The sequence below is a fragment of the Nuphar pumila genome, chromosome 2, assembly GCF_984573655.1.
Source record: "Nuphar pumila chromosome 2, dmNupPumi1.hap1.1, whole genome shotgun sequence".
In the NCBI taxonomy this organism is placed as follows: domain Eukaryota; kingdom Viridiplantae; phylum Streptophyta; class Magnoliopsida; order Nymphaeales; family Nymphaeaceae; genus Nuphar; species Nuphar pumila.
The window spans coordinates 90,560,875-90,581,243 of NC_143250.1; the positions used below are offsets into that span (position 1 = coordinate 90,560,875).

Sequence of the window (20,369 nt, forward strand, 5' to 3'; positions counted from 1 at the left end):
TTTCTCTTTAATCGCTGATTTCCATCTCGCTTAAGGTGGTCTACATCCAATTTGTCGACTCTGCTGTGGTGTCAATTCCTATCCCGTACATGATTGTTAAGCATCATGCGAGAATTTTAGAAATCAAATGAAATCTTTCGGCATTTTCTTTATTCAATATTTTTAAAAATTTCTATTTTATTTTATAAATTGATTTTTTAAACAGACATTCAGACGAATGTCAAATGGGGTTAACATACACATTTTTATGTTGGAACTTTCTTGTGTGTCACAGGATACTCAAATTTATTCATGTGTCGTGTCCACTTATATACTGTTCTTAATGTAAAATTACACAAGAATGGTGTTCCGTAGCCGTAGCCGTAGCCGTTTGGTTGTATTATTTCTTTTCCGAGGATGGGAAATCTAATGTGATTCTTCATTCAGAATCCCTTGTCTGAGAGGACTTGAAGCTCATCTGGAGCTCTCCCAACTAAAGATGATGATTTAGTGACTACCCTCCTCATATAAAATCTGGCTGGCCTGTAGATGTCAAACACCGGTGCCACATACGGCTGTTGGGATCAACACTCTTTGGATAAGAAATAACTTCAGGAATGGGAAGGTAGACGTAGTGTGTGTTGCATATTCCAACTGTGATGCCACTGTACCCTGCAAATGCACCGTGAACCTGCTCCGCAACAGGCGTGTAATCATATCAGATTTAAAAAAAAAAAAACAATTGTCCGTAGACGTATCACTCCTCTTCAGGACCTTGCTCAGGTCTGGTCGCTCAGATTATGAAACCAATTAGAAAAATGACATATACACCCATTAAAATAGAATGGTTTCTTACCGCATTTTGCCCCAGAACGGTGCAGAGAATTCCATCCGATGCATTTGCACGGCAAGCTCGGATCATATATGTTGGGTCTATATATTTCACATCAACAGGGACGCCAATTTGCTTGAAATATCTCTTGGTCTGCAACAGAAACATTTGACGCCTATCAGCAGCTTGAGCAAAAAAAAAAAAATGTCACAAGTCCTAGAAAACAGAATATATCCTTCCAACATCAAGAGCTTGAAGTCTGATTTTCAAACTTAATTTACCCAAGAGCTTGAAGTCTGATTTTCAAACTTAATTTACCCAAGAGCTTGAAGCCTGATTTTTAAACTTAATTTACCCAATGATTCGGAGGTTCTATACGGTCCACGTCCACGAGGCGGGTCAGGTAGTCATGCTGGACTTGCGCACAGCATAGGACTCTGTTTTCACTAGACATAGTATTTATGCTAAAAGCATGAAAAGATTTAGCATCTAAAGACACGAAAATCCAACTCCCCTGGTTATTGCTGAACGAACTATATATGAACATCATCTTGAGAAATTATCCAAACCAGTCTCCCGTAGCATCAAAAAAAGCAAAACTCCTTGCATGTCCGTGAATAACGCAACTCATAACCGAGGTTTCTGGACAACAAAGTTCACTGGTTGAACTACGTTTTATCGATCCCACAACATGGTAGAACAAAATTTAGCAGTTTGCCTAAGATCAAGCAGCGTACCCTTCTTGTTGTAACTTAATTTGGCCTAATATTCCAATGACCATAATCTTGCTCAAAATTATAGTGAAGCATGTGGTCAAGTATTACCAAAGCAGCAGAAATATTCTAAGGTTATTAACAAATAGAAAATGCACACACGTGTGCATATGCATGTATACACGCACGCACACATGAGTATGCATATATAAAGCTGAATCCCTATTAGCTTGATTGCATCCTAAAATATGTTTGATGTGTTCTACCCACAATTTTCAAAGGCTTGACTATAGCTAATAAATCATAAGAATCATTCTTGAAGATAAAAGAAGAAATTAATAGTTTATATAATGATAGGATAAGCCAGTCACAAATGTCAGTCTCGGCTACATCTCGTCAAGGCAATTTCTCGTGATAATATAGGTTTAGTTGATAAATCACGATATATATATAAACTTCTGATATTTTCAAAATATCATGATATTTTGCCTTTAATAGCATTTTATAAATTTATAGTGATATTATCACTATATTTTCAAAATATCGCCTATATTTGTGACTATGGAATAAACATAATGAAGAAATATACTAAATCATCATCTCTCTCTCTCTCTCTCTATCTATCTATCTATATATATACATATATATATATATATATATATATATATATATATATATATATCATGAAGGTATTCTTCCAACTGACTATGAAATATTTAACCATCCCAAGAAGTGCACCTCCATACTTGCTCAAGCAACATCAACAATTAAAGAAGGCCTGGCAACAAATTTCTGTCTCAGATGGTCATCTAACGTGAAACATATTCTCAACATGTCCAATAAAAGTCTATTTATTATCTAAGATTAAAAAGTTTAAAACATAGTTGGCAAACTCAGGACTGACCCCTACTGGGTCACTGAGTCAGCGGGTTGACTCGGTGACTCGGACGAGTCACCGAGTCTATATTTTATAGTGTAAGCACATAAGTAAGACATGAAAATAACTAAACTTTAAGCTAATATGTCAATAGCTAAGTTACAAAAACATATAATTATATATGATTATTAACTTTTTCATTGAACAATATTAGATTCTTCATAACAAGTGACTTTATATAAGAATTATTCATTAAATAATAAAATACATGATAAAAATTTTTATTTAATGGGTTGGATCGGCAGTCCTGAATCGTGACCCAGTTGGGGTCCGATCTGGGTCGACTCGGGCAATTCCCGAGTCGATTTGCCGGATTTGCCAACTAAACTTTAAAAGTCTATGGAAGCAATAAGCAAGAATAAATAGAGGTTCCTTTGTTAACTTTTTGCCTTGATAGTGACCTTCAAAAGTCCTGTTTTCAATCTAAAAATAATTTTACCCAAACAAGTCAGAAAAGTGCTCTGCATTACTAAAGTTGCAAGCGTAAACTTCCATCCAGAGGATAAACTCTGATACCTGTTGTTGAATGTGAACACCAATATCTCCAAGCACAATATTCCCAGATGCATCTGTGGCATTAGTCTTTTCCAGCAATGTCTGCAGAAATAATCATACCCATGCTAAATTCCTAGCTTCTAAGCATCATTAAGTAGCTTTCAAAATTGAAAGATGCAATTATAGAAAAGGTGAATGGACATATGCAGGATGTTTGACTAAAGTTATATACCTGAATGGAATGAAGCAACTGTAACTATATGGCTATCACAAAAACCATCATGCCTTGACCCATCTATATGCAGTCAGCTTTGGAAATCCTGATTGTGATGAACTAGGTCTAAATGTACATAGAATGAATTATGTGCCCGTAATATATTTACCTTTAACAAGTATAGTGCAAAAAAAGGCTAGTAATAGGACAAAAATAATTACTAGTCATAACTTCGGAAAATATTATATTTGACAGTTCTTGCATTCAAGAACAGGGGATATATACTCACTTGGCCAGCTCCCTCAGCTACACATACCATAGCTGATCCCTTTGTCTCGATAAGATGCCTTAGATGCCTCAAAACACCATGTGGACCATCCAACTCAAATGGCAACTTCATAAAGAAAGAATTGCTTAGTCATGTATACCACCATAACATCATAAGAGCACATCTAGAATTACATTCTACCTCTGGGATTAAACAAATGTCAATTTGTCCACTGGCTAGCGATGCATGCATTGCTATAAAACCACTGCTCCTTCCCATCAATTTTACAATCCCAATACCATGGTAAGCACTATGAGCCTGTCATAAGAAAAATAAAAAAACAACCAAGAAGGATCATGAAATTAGTTATGCATCAAATCGTGTAATTCAACTTCCAAAAGAATGACAATATGGTTCAAAAGTGATTGATTAGCAGTTTCTGCTTCTCCACCATATACCTCGATGTAGGCAGAGTTTATTGCTCTCTGAGCCTCTTCTACGGCAGTGTCAAAACCAAATGTCTTGTCCATCAATAGAATATCATTGTCAATGGTTTTTGGAACGCCAACAACAACTACTTTCATGCGTCTCCTCCGGCACTGCATGAAATAAAACCTTCTTAATATGGTATGATTAATTTTTTTAAACAATTCACCCATTGAGAATACAAAAACAACTATCACAGAGAACAGGTCATTTTCCTGAAAGAATTGTACTCTTATATGACAAAGTAAAAGCTAAGAAGAAACAGGTTTAAGAAAAACAAACATAAGGGCTTCTTTGTATGTACCAATTGGATTACATGCATTTTGATATTTCATCCCGCTAGGGTTTCAGCCCTGCATAAACATGATATTTCTAAGAATGAACATCAGGAAATTTTGATGGGGTTCAAGGGATTACTTTGATATCAACTGTCAGACCCCCTATTGGCAGGAGACCAAAATAAATAAACTAATTTATAAATAAAATTTAAAATCACTAGAAATATTTGAAAATCTAAAGTAGAAAATGATTACTAAACATGTCAACATTTTTTATCAAATACAATATTTTCTTTTTAGTCACCCTCCCCTAGGCTCCAAGGAAAACCAGTATGCACACTTTTAGCTACAAATTGCCTTTTGTAGCCAGGTATGTTTAATATCTAGGAAATTACATAATTTGTTACTTTTAGTAATTTCCTAATAGGTTAATAGAAAACAAAGTGATGTACTCAACTAAGTCAAAAAAAATGTTACAAAAACTTGGTATGAAGGTTACGCCTATTTAAGTAGGATTGACTAAGGTCAAAGGTTTTGACCGATAACGCTTTGTCTATGTGATAGTAGTAGATAGAGCTACTTGCATCAACTTTTCTGTGTGCACTTCATGTTTAGTGGAAAAGATGGGTCAAACGAGAGGCTCTGAGTTCAATCATTCTTGATGTTCCTCTTTCTTCTATTTTATTTTTTCTTCTATTCCACCAATTTTATTCACTCAAAACACCTCCAAATCATTAAAGAGGGCCTTAAAGACTGATTAATACCATTTGAACATCACAGTGCCACCTAGTATGCTATTCCAAACATTTCCTGAAATAGATGGTCTTTTCACAAAAAGTATAAAATATAGAAAAACATTGTAAATGAAATCATATTAGATAAAATGAAAACAATAGCAGCAAAAATGAAGGGCTATCATAAATCAGAAATTGCTAAACTGAGAAATCAGGTGATTCAACAACCTCTTTGTGTATTTCATTTGCTCCAGCATGTGTACCATTTCCACCTAGCACAAACAGCATGTTTATCCCTCTTTCCTGATATTAGAATATGATGACAATTAGAATGATTTCATGAAGAAGTATTAATCTCTCCAACTAACAATGACTGCTTTTACTTCACCTGCATGCTGTCTACAATCTCACTAACAAGAGGACCCCCACGAGAAACTCCTAATATACTTCCACCACCAAGGTGAATATTTTGAACAACTTTACGTGAGAGCTGGGAAAGAAACGAATAGTATAGTACATGGAAAATCAGTACAAATACTTTCAGAACAAAACATCTGAATTATCACAGTATGAATTGGTCCAGATGGCCCCAAGAAAACTTACAGGTATATTGGATATGTCTTTGTCAAGAAATCCCCGATATCCAAATGGGATTCCTACAATCTTCTTCACTCCATATATTTCAAGTGTGATAACTATCTGTAGTTTCACACACAATTAGAACAATATCATAAATAAACTCTTGAGTTGACAAAGAACAGATCATCATATGGAAAATCATAGGAGCTGTGAATAAATGTACTGAACCAGATAATTGATGAAGATATTTAACTTTAATATGGTTTTTAGTCTGAAAGAGATCTCTATAATGATAATGATTTCAAGCTTAAAGGGCAGATTATTGGTTACTAATAGCTTCAAACCTTAGTAGTCCAGAACTCAGAACCATTTTTCCAGAGGTAAAACAGGAAATAGGATTGTGTCCATCTCCAACACATGGCCAGGGCACAAATAGAGATGATCTGGAAACGTCTGTCCAATCAATGTCACTTGCACATCATTCACAAGCTCAACTGGAAATTTTGTTTATTTGAGCATAACCTTTTTGTGTTTTATACACAATTTCTTGATTTGTATTTGCATATATTTATTTACTTGTGGTGCAATATGTTTATAAGCGCCCACCCTCTTTCAAATTTACTCTGAATGCTTATGATTAGCAACAGATACAGAGGTATTTCAAACCATATTCTACACTAGATAATATGAGACAGACCTACTATGTGGTCACTGAAAGATCTATGCTCATTTTCTGGATAAAAAATCAAAGCAAGGAGGTGAAACACGTAGTAGGACGAGTACACAACCAAATTTCGCATAGAGAAGCACAAGTAGGCAGGGCCAGATTTATCATTGGATAGTTTCTATCAAAGCATAAATACTACATCACGGCCTTGTGACCCTGCTTGCTCCAATTCAAGATGGGCGCACAAAATTATGGGAATGTGAAATTCAGCACGAACATTTGTCTTTGACATAAACTGTTTTGAACATGCTGGGTTGTTACAATGTGAATCCTCCCACTCTATTCTACCAATGGAACTCTAGCCGCAACACAAAAAATTGAGGAAGATAACTTAGCAATTGAGACTAAGGGTGGGCAATGGGCTGGGCGGCCCGATGGGCCAAGCCGACCCGGCCTGCCATGGGCCGGGTTTGGGTCAAGATTTTTAGTTCCGGACCCATTAGCTACCGGGCCAAAACCCGACCCGTTATATACGTGGACCGGGTTCGGGTTGGTTTGATGGGCCTGATCTATTTATTAATTTTTAATAATATAAATTTTAAAAATAATAATTAATTGCATAGTAACTTGGTAACTATTATTATTTACCTAATTATTTGCATTGATTTTATGAAAACTAGAAAGATAATTAGTTGGGTACATGGGAACTTGTTAACTATTTACTATTTACCTAATTAGTTGGGTTTCGGTCGGGCCGGGCATGGGCTGCTTTTCAAACCCGATTATGTTAAGAACCGGGCCAAAGCTCGGCCAGTTAGTAAATGGGTCAGGCCATCTCTGGGACAGACCACACTTAAAGCCCAAACGGGCTGAGCTCTAAACGGGCCTGGGCTGGCCCGATGCCCACGCCTACTTGAGAACAGTAAGGATAAGTGGTCTGACGTGCACAAAAATTTCTTCTAGTCATGCCTTTTGGCTACATTCAATAAATCTATGCCTTTTTTGAACTAAAAATAATAAGGCATAAAACATTGTGGAGGTGAGAATCCAATAAACTTTGGACTTGTTTGATTATGTTAAATATATATGTGCATGGTCACATATTTTATACATATATGTGTATTTATTCTTTTGTAATAAGTAATGCCTTCTAGGGGCATATTTGTCACTTTACATGTGTAATAGGCCCTGCCCATTAGGGGCAGATTGGTTATTTTCATTTTCTTTTCTTTTTTTCTTTTTTTGTCCTTTACTCTTTTCATAAGAGCATTTATGTCATTAGCCCATATAGTTGTTGGAGCCTTCCAACAACTATATTTCTAGCTGTTGGGGCCTCCCAACAGCTATAATTCTAGCCGTTGGGAGCTCCCCAACAACTACTATGGGCTCTCCTTTTCCCTCTCCCTCTTGTCTATTTAAGGGACTTCTAGTCCCCTTTATTGTAATGCTTCTCTTGAGCATTTTGACATCTAATAAAATTATATTTTTATACTTTGTGAGTGTAGATCTTTAGTGGCTTGTGTGTGCTCTAGAGTGTTGCTCTCTAGCCCTTAGTGACTTGTGCATGTCCCTTAGTGGACTTGTGTACGTGTGCTATTTCATTACATGGTATCAGAGCAAAGTTGTCACCAAAGGCCATTGAATATGTATTTATTTGTTATGGGAAACAACAAAAAGGTTATAGATGTTTTGATTTTAAAAGTGAGAAACTATATATTTTGAGAAATGTGACTTTCCTTGAAAATGACAATGGTTTTGAGAAAGAAATAATTAAGAAAGATAATGATTATTCTTTCTTATTTGATTCATTGCCTAAGTAAATGCATCATCAAGCATTGATGAAGTATGTGAGAGTGATATTGCTTGCATCATTAATGAACCTAGTACTAATGACAATGATCATAATGATATTTTTGTTTTTTGGACATTGTTGGTAATGATAATGATGTTAACAAAACCAATGATGTTCATGAGATTAAAGTCTATTCCCAAAGAAACAACGAGGAACACCTATGTGAACTTGATAAGTATATGCAAAATCAATCTATAAATGAGACATGCATTAAGAGGTCTGATTGTATATCCAAAACACTTAGTAGATTTGTATTGTACAAGTCATTCTCTTCTAAATATAGAGCCTGTCTACTAGCTATTCATGCCGTCTATGAACCATCTGCACTCAAAGAAGCCAAAGATTATCCTCACTCGGTAGAAGCGATGAAAATTGAATTAAGCACCCTCCATAGAGCCAAAACTTGGGAAATAATAAGTCTTCTTATAGAAAAGAAAATCATAGGATGTTGATGGATATTCAAAGTTAAAACCAAGAGTGATGAAACATTAGAATGATACAAAGCTAGGTTAGTAGTTAAAGGGTATACTCAAGAATACGGTATTGACTATGAAGAAACTTTTGCACCTGTAGCTAGAATGACAAGTGTTAGGGCCTTCGTAGCAGTAGTCTCGATTAAGAAATGACCAATTGACCAATTAAATGTTAACAAACAAACAAACAACAACTACGCCTTCATCCCAAAACAATTGGGGTCGGCGATATGAACCAACAAAGAAAATCATTGTGGGTCTTCCACATGAATCCTTCTCCTCCATTTATTTCTATCCAATGCCATGTCCTCGGTGAGGTTCAAAGCATTCATATCCTTTCCTATCACCTCCATCCATGTCTTCCTAGGCCTACCCCGACCTCTTTTAACTAATATATTTTCCCATTTCTCCATCCTTCTAACTGGAGCATCATTAGGCCTTCGTCGAATATGTCCAAACCATCGTAAACGATTCTCTCTCATCTTATTTTCAATGGGTGCAACGCCTACCTTCTTACGTATCTCCTCGTTCCGAATCTTATCTTTTATTGTATTCCCACACATCCATCTCAGCATACGCATCTCAGCTACACTCATTTTTTGAATATGATGTCTCTTGGCAGCCCAACATTCCGTACCATATAGTAAAGCGGGCCTAATAGTCGTCCTATAAAACTTTCCCTTCAACCGCAATGGCATTCTACGATCGCACAATACTCCAGTTGCACTTTTCCATTTCATCCACCCAACCTTTATCCTATGATTTACATCTCCATCAATTTCTCCATACTTTTGAATGATAGATCCCAAATATTTGAAAGAATCATCCACCGGTATTTCTTGCTCACCAAGCTTCACTACACTCCCATCTCTATTTCGTTGCTTACTAAATTGACATTCCATGTATTCTGTCTTACTCTTACTCAACTTAAAACCTCTTGCTTCCAATGTCTGTCTCAATAATTCTAACTTAGCATTAACCCCATCTCTAGACTCATCAATCAAAACAATATCATCAGCAAACAACATACACCACGACACATTTTCTTGAATTGATCTCGTAAGCTCATCCATCACTATTGCAAATAGGAAAGGGCTTAAAGCAGATCCTTCATGTAACCCAACCGTTATAGGAAAATTGGTTGTCACCCCTCCACAAGTGCGGACATTGGTTACTACTCCTTCATACATATCTTTAATTATACTAATGTACTTGAGAGAAACACCTTTCTTCATCATTGTCCACCAGAGAACGTCCCTAGGTACTCTATCGTAAGCCTTCTCCAAATCAATAAAAACCATATACAAATCTTTGTTCCTCTCTCTATTTCTCTCAATAAGTTGTCTAAGAAGATGTATAGCTTCCATAGTAGATCTTTCAGGCATAAAACCAAATTGATTCTCCGATATCATGACAATCTTCCTCAACCTAAACTCAATCACCCTCTCCCAAAGTTTCATAGTATGACTCATGAGTTTTATACCACTATAGTTTGTGCAATCTTGTATATCACCCTTATTCTTATATAAAGGCACCAAAGTACTCTTCCTCCACTCATTAGGCATCTTATTTGTCCGCCAAATCTTGTTAAAAAGATTTGTCAACCATTCTAAACATTTATCTCCCAAGCATTTCCAAGCCTCGATAGGTATACCATCTGGGCCAACTGCCCTTCTTGATTTCATTTTCTTCAAAGCCTCTACAATTTCTTTCTTTTGAATCTTGCGCATGAAGTCACGATTCATCTCATGAAAAGGAATGGAAAAGTCTCCAAGATCCTGAGCAAGACTTTCATTAAATAGCTTAACAAAATAATCTTTCCATCTCTCCTTAATCTCCTCATCTTTGACTAAAACCCTTTGTGTTTCATCTTTGATACATCTAACCATACCCAGATCCCTCGATTTCATATCTCTCATATTTGCAATCCTATAAATATCCTTCTCACCCTCTTTGGTATCCAACTTGTCATAAACCTCCTTATATACCTTATCCCTCGCGTTCCGAACTACTTTTTTAGCTTCCTTCTTTGCTATCATATACTTCTCCAAATTCTCATTATCACGACTTTTACTTAGATTTCTATAACACTCTCTTTTAACCTTAATAGCTAATTTGACATCCTCGTTCCACCACGATGTATCCTTACCTAGCGGTGCACCGCCTTTAGACTCACCCAATACCTCCTTAGCCACCTTTCGCATGCCACCCGCTATCTTATTCCACATAGATTCTGAATCCTCCTCGAGACACCAATCAACTTCCTTAACTACCCGCTCTACAAACATTCCTTGTTTAGCTCCTTTCAGTGCCCACCACTTAATTCTAGGATCTATCCTATGTTTATCCTTTTTGCGGCATTGTCTAATTCTAAGATCTAAAATTAAGACTCTATGTTGTGTAGCTACACTTTCTCCCGGTATAACCTTACAATCGATGCAACAACCCCTATCTCTCTTTCTAAGTAGGAAAAAATCTATCTGACTCGTATTAACCCCTCTTTTAAATGTTACTAGGTGAGACTCCCTCTTCCTAAACCAAGTGTTTGCTAAGATCATATCATAGGACAAACCAAAATCTAAAATCCTTTCTCCACTATCGTTTCTTTCTCCTATACCATAGCCTCCATGGATACTCTCAAATCCATCCCTACTAATGCCTACATGCCCATTAAGGTCACCGCCGATGAAAAGCCTTTCTCCATAAGATATCCCTTGCACTACTCCATCTAAATCTTCCCAAAATTGACGCTTAGTGGAATCATCTAAACCTACTTGAGGTGCATAAACACTAATAATATTAATAATATCCGTACCTAATACTAATTTAATAAGTAAAATCCTATCACCCTTCCTACGGACCTCAACTACATTATCTATAAACTCACGACTCATAACAATCCCTACTCCATTCCTATTCCTATTTATTCCTGTATACCAAATCTTATATCCCCAAGGTTCTATCACTTTTGCTTTCTCACCTACCCATTTGGTCGCTTGTAGACATAAAATATCAATCTTTCTCCTACACATAACATCTACTAACTCTACCAACTTACCAGTTAAAGACCCTATGTTCCAAGTGGCTAACCTAATTTTATGGTCTTGGACTAACTTCTTTACCCCCACCCGTCGTCCAACAAAGTGAGGGAACCCTTGCCTATTTGACACCACACCCGGGCGCCGGTGTGACGCGTCGCTTCCGGGCGACGACCTAGCAACCCTTGCCCATTTATCGCTGCATCCAGGCCTATAGAGTACAGCGCGTCGCTTAGTAGGGAACGCCCCAACAAAATTCTCATATTGGTTCATATTCATAGGGTATGACTAAGTTTTTATGCTGGCTGTCATAGGCCTACCGCAACCCTCCTCCTTTATCCGGGCTTGGGACCGGCAGTGACCAATTAAATGTTAAAAATGTATTTTTTAATGGAGATCTTAATGAAAAAGTGTACATGGATCCTCCACCCAGGCTAGACCAAAGTTACCGGAAGCGCCTAGGTAAAAGGGGAAGCGCGCTTTGAAAGCACGAAATGTCGTGCTTCCGAAACTCATGGGGAAGTGTCCCCCTTTTATGGAAGCGCACTTCCCTTTTATGGAAGCGCGCTTCCCCCTTGCTTCCCCATTTTTTCATTTTTTTTCGCTTCCGGTTCGCTTCCGGTTTGCTTCCTAGGTCGCTTCCGAGACGGTTCGTAATTTTCTTCTAAGTGGTCCCATGCTTTCCCGCTTCCTAAATTTTTTAAAGTGCCTCGCTTCTCGCTCCCGCTTCCTTGACTGGTAACTCTGGGCTAGACATTAGAGAAGGTAAAGTTCTTCAGCTTACAAAAGCCTTGTATGGTCTTTGGTCTTAAGTAGGCTCCTAAAGCCTGGTATGACCGTTTTAGTAAAGTTATGATTAATCTTGGTTTTATTTCTTGTTACACTGACATTGACATTGCTCTTTTTATCAATACTGAAGGGACAAACATCATTATTTATATGTAGATTATATGAATATTATTGGTAGTGATACAAAAGAAATTGAAGATATAAAAAATATTCTTAAAAATAATTTTGATATGTTTGACCTTTGTTTTATAAGGTATTTCCTAGGTATCGAAGTTGCATATTCTCTTCCTTGGTATGTTTTATCTCAAATGTAATTGGCATCCAAGATTGTTGCTAGCTCAGGATTGTCAAATAAAAAGATTGTTGACACACCTGAAGTAATCAATATTAAATTAAGAGCTAATTATGGGATTCCTCTAGACGATCCAACGTGGTATAAACAACTGATTGGATTCCTCACTTGTCTATTATTTGACCTTACATAGCACATATAATACACAACATCAGTCAGTTTCATCATGCACCCACTTCTGTTCATATGAGTGCAGTCATACAAATCATCTTATACATCAAGGGCACTCTAACTAAAGGATTATTCATTACCTCTTCTTCTAGTTTAAATTTGATTGATTATACTGATTCAGATTGGGGAAACAATCGTAATGATCGTATTTCTACATGTTATTGTATTTTTTTGGCGATTCTCTTATTTCTTGGAGGTGCAAGAAGCAACAAAAGGCATTGCTCTCTTCCATCGAAGTTGAATACCGTGCAATGGCAACTACTATAGAAATTGTTTGGCTAAAAAGTCTTTTAAAGGACATGGGTGTAATCATCTTTACTCCATCGAAGATGTGTTGTGATAACAAGAGCACTATGTATATCGCTAGCAATCATACATTTCATGAGTGCATAAAGCACATTGAGATGGATTGTCATTAAGTTCACAAAGAGTTTCTCAGAGGCACTATTGAGCTTCCCTATTTAACATCTGAATATCAACTCGAGAACTTCTTCACCAAAGCATTGCCAGCACCTAGCTTTTCTTTTCTATTTGGCAAACTTTTGGTGATCTCATGGTCAGTTTGAGGGAGTGTTTAATATATATGTGCATAGCCACATATTATATATATATATATATATATATATGTGTGTGTGTGTGTATTTATTCTTTTGTAATAAGTAATGCCTTCTAGGAGCATATTTGTCATTTTACATGTGTAATAGGCCCTGCCCATTATGGGCAGAATGGTTATTTTCATTTTTTTTACTTTTCTCTTTTTTTGTCCTTTACTCTTTTTATAAGAGCATTTATGTCATTAGCCTATATAGTTGTTGGGGCCTCCCAACAACCATAATTCTAGCTGTTGGGAGCTCCTCAACAACTATTATGGGCTCTCCTTTGCCCTCTCCCTCTTGTCTATTTAAGGAACTTCTAGTCCCCTTTATTGTAATGCTTCTCTTGAGCATTTTGACATCTAATAAGGGTCCGTCCTTTAAAATGATTAGATGACGGCTGAATTTGCTCCAAAATTGAAGAGACAGCAATCATAAAAAGATTAAAAGCTGAATTGAGCCATTCAACCTGAAAGGAGAATTTCACAGGTTACTATGCCTGTTTGATCCAGCCGTATGCTCATTAGAAATATTTCCCCGGACTACAGGCTTATGTTATGAGACAACTTCTCACACAGGTGTGTGATATAAGTGATACATAAGAACCATCTAACTCTTTTCACTTAGTGATTAAAAGATGCAGCCTTGAAAAGAATTGAGTATTTACCCACTAAAAGGAAAAAAGGCTTGCACATATGTACAACCATAAGGGTCACCTCATGAATCTCACAAAGAAAATAGTGGATTCCATATGTAATTTGTCCATTGTTAAAAAAATGAAGTGGTAAACATCTCTTTCACCAAATATCTAAATCTATTATTAATTTGTGGCAGGCTTAAGTTGTCTCCTATCATATATTTGAAATCTGAACTTTTACTAGGGTCAATCTCTCATGCTTTTGATGGTTGTTGACTGGAGCAAATTGAGAAGATTTTCCATGATTTTCTGCTGCAGCTCAATTAGAGGAGTGATGATATTCTAGATTGGAAATTGTACAGGTCTATTAGAGAAGATTAGGCATTTGGACCGTAGAGTACATGGAAGAAAGGCTCTCCTATATAAGATGGATTAAGTTCAGTTGCTCATAGGCTAAAATTGTAAGATCCATAATTTTTCAGTAAACTTCTGAATAGAAATACAAGGTATTTTTACGTAATTTCATCATATTGACCTAGAATGTGAAACAAAATGATTTCACAGAGCCAATTATACTTAGGATGCATATATCCTCAGGGATATACACTCAAAACATTCAAAGAGCCATATGGCCCTCATTTGGCAAAATGAGATAATTCCTCAGAGAAAATATGCTTTGTCTCGTCGAGACAAAGAGAATGACGTACTCACTTTTTCGCAAAAAAATATCGGCGAAACCTGAAAATGTGCAGGCCCCACATAAATATCTCACAAAATATCTTGTGGGCCTCACATAAATATCTCACAAAAATATCTTGTGGGTCTCACATAAATATCTCACAAAAATATCTTGTAGACCCCACATAAATATCTCATGAAAGTATCTAGGTGGACCCCACCGAGGACATATCCGTCCCTATTCGAAAAGGGTAGGGAGAAATCAGGAAGAAGGGTATACTTATCTCTTGGTATGAGACCCACAGCCAACCTCCATAAATAAGACCCCCTTTCCTTTTTAGAAAACCGCTACCCCTTTTCTCTCCTTTCTCTAGTTTTGCTCTCTCTCTCTAGAAAAAAGCCTTCTTTTTAGATTTTTACTCTCTCTAGAAAAGAGCTCTCTTTTTAGATTTTTTGTGTGTTTCTTCGTGCCTATATTATGTGCACAAGCTCTTGCTTTACAGTATTTACTTTGTCATCGCGTTGTTATGTGCACAGGCTCCTACTTTTAATAAATATATCTGTGTTGTAATAAGCATACAAATGGTGGCTGATCTCTATCGCTTAAAGTGATTCAAAATCTTTGTTGTGTTCAAAACATTGTTCGGCGAAGAAACCTTTATTGAAAAGGTTTCGAATTTGCGCAAAAACCGTATTTACGTAAACATCAAAGTCACTAGTGTAAGGCCTAACTAAGGTCTAGGTTTTCGATAAACCATGGAAGATGCAACGTACACACAATGGTGAGCATCTATCCAAAATTGAAGGTAGCATTTTTCTCGTTAAACAGGAAAGATACTGTCGAAATTTCTGACAATATGCTCTCTAAGCTAAAAAGGAACAATGTTTTTCCTGTTAAATAGGGCAGATGCTGCCAAACATTCTGGCAAAATACCCACCTAAGCTAGTATGGATGGCACAATGATGCCCTCGTTGTTGAAACTCTGCCAGAATAGCTCGTTCCATTTTCGCTTTCAAGGGCATCGTACTTATAAGGGTCATTCTGCCAGAGTAGCTATTGCGCCTTGTTAGGCCGGTGCTCGTTGCGACTAAATACGCCCGAGCAGTCGATCAAAAGTGATCCTTGATTATGCATGCCTCTGTAAACTACTGTTACAAGAATAATACTTGCAAGCGCATTTGTGCCAGAGTTGGTTATCTACTCGCAATGGGGTGAAGCGCTCATGAAGGTCGTAGGAGCCAAGAGTGATGTCTGCATGCATATAAACAAACATAACGATAGTCTCTATCCACACAGGAACCAACCCGTGCTTCGAAAAACTAGTTGGAGTTGGGTTCATATTCCCTTTGTGCATAATGCATTGGTTGCCTATATGGCACTCGATGTTCTAATAATAAAGATTATGTCGTCGTACCTGTAATGAAATATGCGGAAAAGAAATGTATGTCCTACAATGGACATTCACACATAGAAATCAAAGAACAAGTCCAAAAGAGGACATACACAAAAGCCAATAATGGCTAGAAAGCATAAAATCTTATAAATGCACTAAAGGGCTTGAAGAAGCCACCCTTTACAAAGGGGGAGACCCCACTTATTTATAGGCAAGAGAGGAGTGAGAGAGGGTTTAGAGAAAGGAGAGAAAAGGCACCATTGGGAGACCCAACAAGGTGTCGTTGGGCTCCCAACGGTCACAATTGTGACCGTTGGGGGCCCAACGACTCCTTGTTGGGGCCCCCAATGAAGGTGCATTTAATGCACAAAAAGGAAAAAGAAAAAATAAAGAAAAAAGAGAAAAAGGAAAAAGAAAAGAAAAGGTAAAAAAAGGAAAAAGACTATACTGCCCCTATTGGGCGATTTTACAGAAATACCCCTTATCGGGTATGGGTGAATATATTTATATATATATATATATATATATATAAATATTGATTACATGTATATTTTAACACCCCCCCTCAAGCTTTACGGGGATACAACCGAAAGCTTGTTGAGAAGAAACATGAAACGAGGAGTAGCAAGAGCTTTAGTGAAGAAGTCCGCCAACTGGTACTCGGATGTGACGTAGGGCAGTGCTATGGTTCCTTTTAAGTATTCATCTCGAACATAGTGGCAGTCCATCTCTATGTGTTTAGTCCGCTCATGGAAGGTGTGATTGCTTGCAATGTAAATGACACTTTTGTTATCACAACACATCTTCGAAGGAGTGGAGATGATTACGCCCATATCATTGAGGAGGCTTCTAAGCCATACAAGCTCCATGGTTGTAGTGGCCATTGCACGATATTCCGCTTCAGTTGAGGATAATGACACCTTTTGCTGCTTCTTGCATCTCTAAGAGATCATAGAGTCACCTAGGAAAACACAAAAACCGGTAGTTGAGACTCTATCATTAGGGTTTCCTCCCCAATCAGCATCAGTATAAGCAATTAAATCAAGAGATGATGAAGAGGAAAGGAAAACTCCCTTAGTTATGGTGTTTTTAATGTATCTGACTATTCTTAAGACTGCACTCATGTGCACAGATGTAGGTGCATGTTGAAACTGACTGACTGAGTGAACTGCATGAGCTATGTCTGGCCGAGAGATGGATAAGTAGGTCAGGGCCCCAACTAGTTGCCGGTAGGGAGTAGGATTCTCGAGAAGTGTTCCATCTTCCAACCTTAACTTTGCATTGATGACCTCAGGGGTGTCTGCCTTCTTATCATCGGAAATGCCAGATTTGGAACAAATGTCAGCAACAAGTTTCATCTGAGAGAGAATATACCCTCGGGGAGAGTAGGCAACTTCAATACCTAAAAAATATCAAAATTTTCTTTTAAAACTTTCTTAATATCATGGATTCCTTGTTCATCACTTCCAGTGATGATCATATCATCAACATATAGTAGTAGAATCACTACTGAAGATCCTGCACTTTTCACAAACAACGCAGTGTCAGTATAACATGAACGAAAATTCAAACTAGTCATTACACTGCTAAATCTGTCATGCCAAGCTTTCGGAGCTTGTTTTAACCCATATAGTGCCTTTTTTAGTTTAAGAATTTTGTTTTCACCAATAGATACTCCCGGTGGAGGATCCATATAGACCTCTTCACTTAATTCGCCATTAAGAAATGAGTTCTTAACATCCAATTGATAGATAGGCCATTTTTTTTTTTAACGGATGCAACTGCAATAAGAGTCCTAACACTAGTCATTCTAGCTACGGGAGCGAAGGTTTCTTCATAATCTATTCCGTACTCTTGAGCATACCCTTTGGCTACCAACCTAGCTTTATAACGTTCTAATGACCCATCACTTTTAGTTTTAATTTTGAAGACCCATCTACATCCAATAGACTTCTTTCCAGTGGGTAATGAAGATATTTCCCAAGTTTTAGCCTTTTCAAGGGCACTAAGTTCTAGTTTCATGGCTTCAACCCATTGAGGAATGTTTTTGGCTTCATTATAGTGTGATGGTTCATGATAAGAGTGTAATGCAATTAGGCATGCCCTATATTTAGGTGTTAGGGACTCATAGGAAACAAACCTATTTGGTGGATTTGAGATCCGGCTAGATCTCCTTAAAGAGGTTTCTTCTATGTTGGAACTTTGAGAATATTTTTCTAACGCACTAATGGGAGTTTCTTGACCACGCCTAGCATAGGTTTGAATTAACCTATTTTCAACATCATTACTTCCATTTTCAACATTACTAAGAGGAGTATCCTCTAAATCATTAGAAACATCCTCAACGTGAGGAGTCACATCTTCTTGAGAGAGAAGATCAAATAAGAAAGCATATTCGCTTTCATCAATATCTTTATTTTTCTCAAAACCGTTCTCATTTTCTAAAAAGGTAACATCTTTGGATACATATAGTTTGTTGCTTTTGGGATCGAAGCACCTAAAACCCTTTTGATTTTCTCCGTATCCTAAGAACACACATTCGATAGCTTTGGGAGATAACTTATCTCTTTTATGTGTAAGGACAAAACACTTACACCCAAAAATTCTTAATCTATTAAAATCGGGTGTTCTGTCAAAAAGTTTTTCATATGGAGATATATTTTGTAGAGATGATGATATCATCCTATTTATCAAATAAGTAGAGGTTAAGGCGGCTTCGGCCCAATAGCATTTTGGAATTTCTTTGGAAATGAGAAGAGTCCTAGAGGTTTCCAAGATATGTCTATGCTTTCTTTCGGCTAGACCATTTTGTTGGGGAGTCCTAGGACATGACCTTTGATGACAAATTCCATTGGTTTCCAAATATTCTTGAAATTCATTTGATAGATATTCTCCACCGGAATCGGATCGAAGAATGGAGATATTAGTTGAAAATTGATTTTTGACAATCATATGAAACTTTTTAAAAAAGTTAAAGACTTCGGATTTTAGATTGAGAAAATATATCCACACATATCGAGTGAAATCATCAATGAAAGTAACATAATACGAGTATCCTCCTTTTGATATGACCGGAGAAGGACCCCAAACATCCGAATGAACTAGTTCAAAGGGTCTTTTTGACACAAATGTTCTCTTTGGAAAGGGGGTGGATTTCATTTTTCCAAAAATACAACTCTTACAAACAAAATGTTTCTCATTACAAAATTTCTTTCCAAAAGGAAAGGAGTACATTTTTGAGAAGCTTGGATGTCCAAGTCTTTGATGCCAAGTTTCTATATTTTTATCTTGGACATGATTACAAAATGAGTTAGTAGGAAGTTTCAAATTGGTCATGTAGTAGAGATCTCCCCTCCTATGGCCTTGCCCAATCCGCTTCCCGGACTGGAGATCCTGTATAGAGCAATCTTGGGTTGAGAAGGAGATTTCACATCCATGATCACATATTTGAGAGACAGATAAAAGATTTAAATTAAGTTGAGGTACTACTCTTACATTTGGCACAAAAAAATCTTTTGAAAAATCTAAGGTTCCAAAACTTTTAACTTGTAAAGAGGTACCATCGGCGGTGGAAACATAGGAATTTTTGGAGTTGCTACATATATTGGATAGTCCATTTTCAATAAGGGTCATATGAAAAGATGCTCCAGAGTCAAGAATCCAAGAAGGCGTACCTGGAGGAGAAGAAGAGGCAATGGCGGCTCCCGAAGTTGATGGTGACTTGAGTAGGATTTGAAGTGCTTCGGATAGTTGAGCAAGGGAGAAAGACTCTTTCCCTTTCATTGGCTCCTCCTTCTTTTGCGGGATTTCTTCAATAATAGCAACTTTACCTTTTGGAGGTTCATTTATCTTTGGACAATTAGGTCTTATATGACCCGGTTCTTGGCAATGATGGCAAATGGCTTTCCTATAATTGCCATTATAGTTATTTTGCCTCCCAAAGTGTGGAGGCTTGTAGGTTTTCATATGATTGCCAGGTTTAGTCACGGCAAGAACTTCATCTCCTCCTTTAATCATACCAAGACGTGTTTCCTCTTGGCATATTTCGGCTATTGCATCTTCCAAAGGAAGTGGTTTGGATCTATGAAGGAGGGAGGACCTCACTTGTTCATATTCGGGCCTAAGCCCATGTAAAAATTGGAAAAAGTGTTCTTTCTCCATTTGTTCTCTTCGCATTTCCACATCTTCACTTGATACCCATTTAGGTTCA

The 20,369-nt window shown here is 37.2% G+C and overlaps 1 protein-coding gene across 1 annotated transcript in view; it reads right to left on the reverse strand.

Annotated features, from left to right (window-relative positions):
• Positions 1 to 374: 374 nt before the first annotated feature.
• LOC149846057 (ATP-dependent 6-phosphofructokinase 5, chloroplastic-like) overlaps positions 375 to 20,369 on the reverse strand; it is a 36,631-nt gene continuing 16,636 nt past the window's right edge. The window contains exons 5-13 of the mRNA XM_089996142.1: positions 5,540 to 5,635; positions 5,325 to 5,426; positions 5,165 to 5,239; positions 3,897 to 4,037; positions 3,640 to 3,756; positions 3,460 to 3,564; positions 2,978 to 3,058; positions 836 to 964; positions 375 to 670 (exon numbers count right to left, since the gene is read on the reverse strand). Of these exons, the coding sequence (XP_089852268.1) occupies positions 503 to 670; positions 836 to 964; positions 2,978 to 3,058; positions 3,460 to 3,564; positions 3,640 to 3,756; positions 3,897 to 4,037; positions 5,165 to 5,239; positions 5,325 to 5,426; positions 5,540 to 5,635 (1,014 nt within the window). The 3' untranslated portion in view covers positions 375 to 502. The remainder of the gene's footprint in view (positions 671 to 835; positions 965 to 2,977; positions 3,059 to 3,459; positions 3,565 to 3,639; positions 3,757 to 3,896; positions 4,038 to 5,164; positions 5,240 to 5,324; positions 5,427 to 5,539; positions 5,636 to 20,369) is intronic.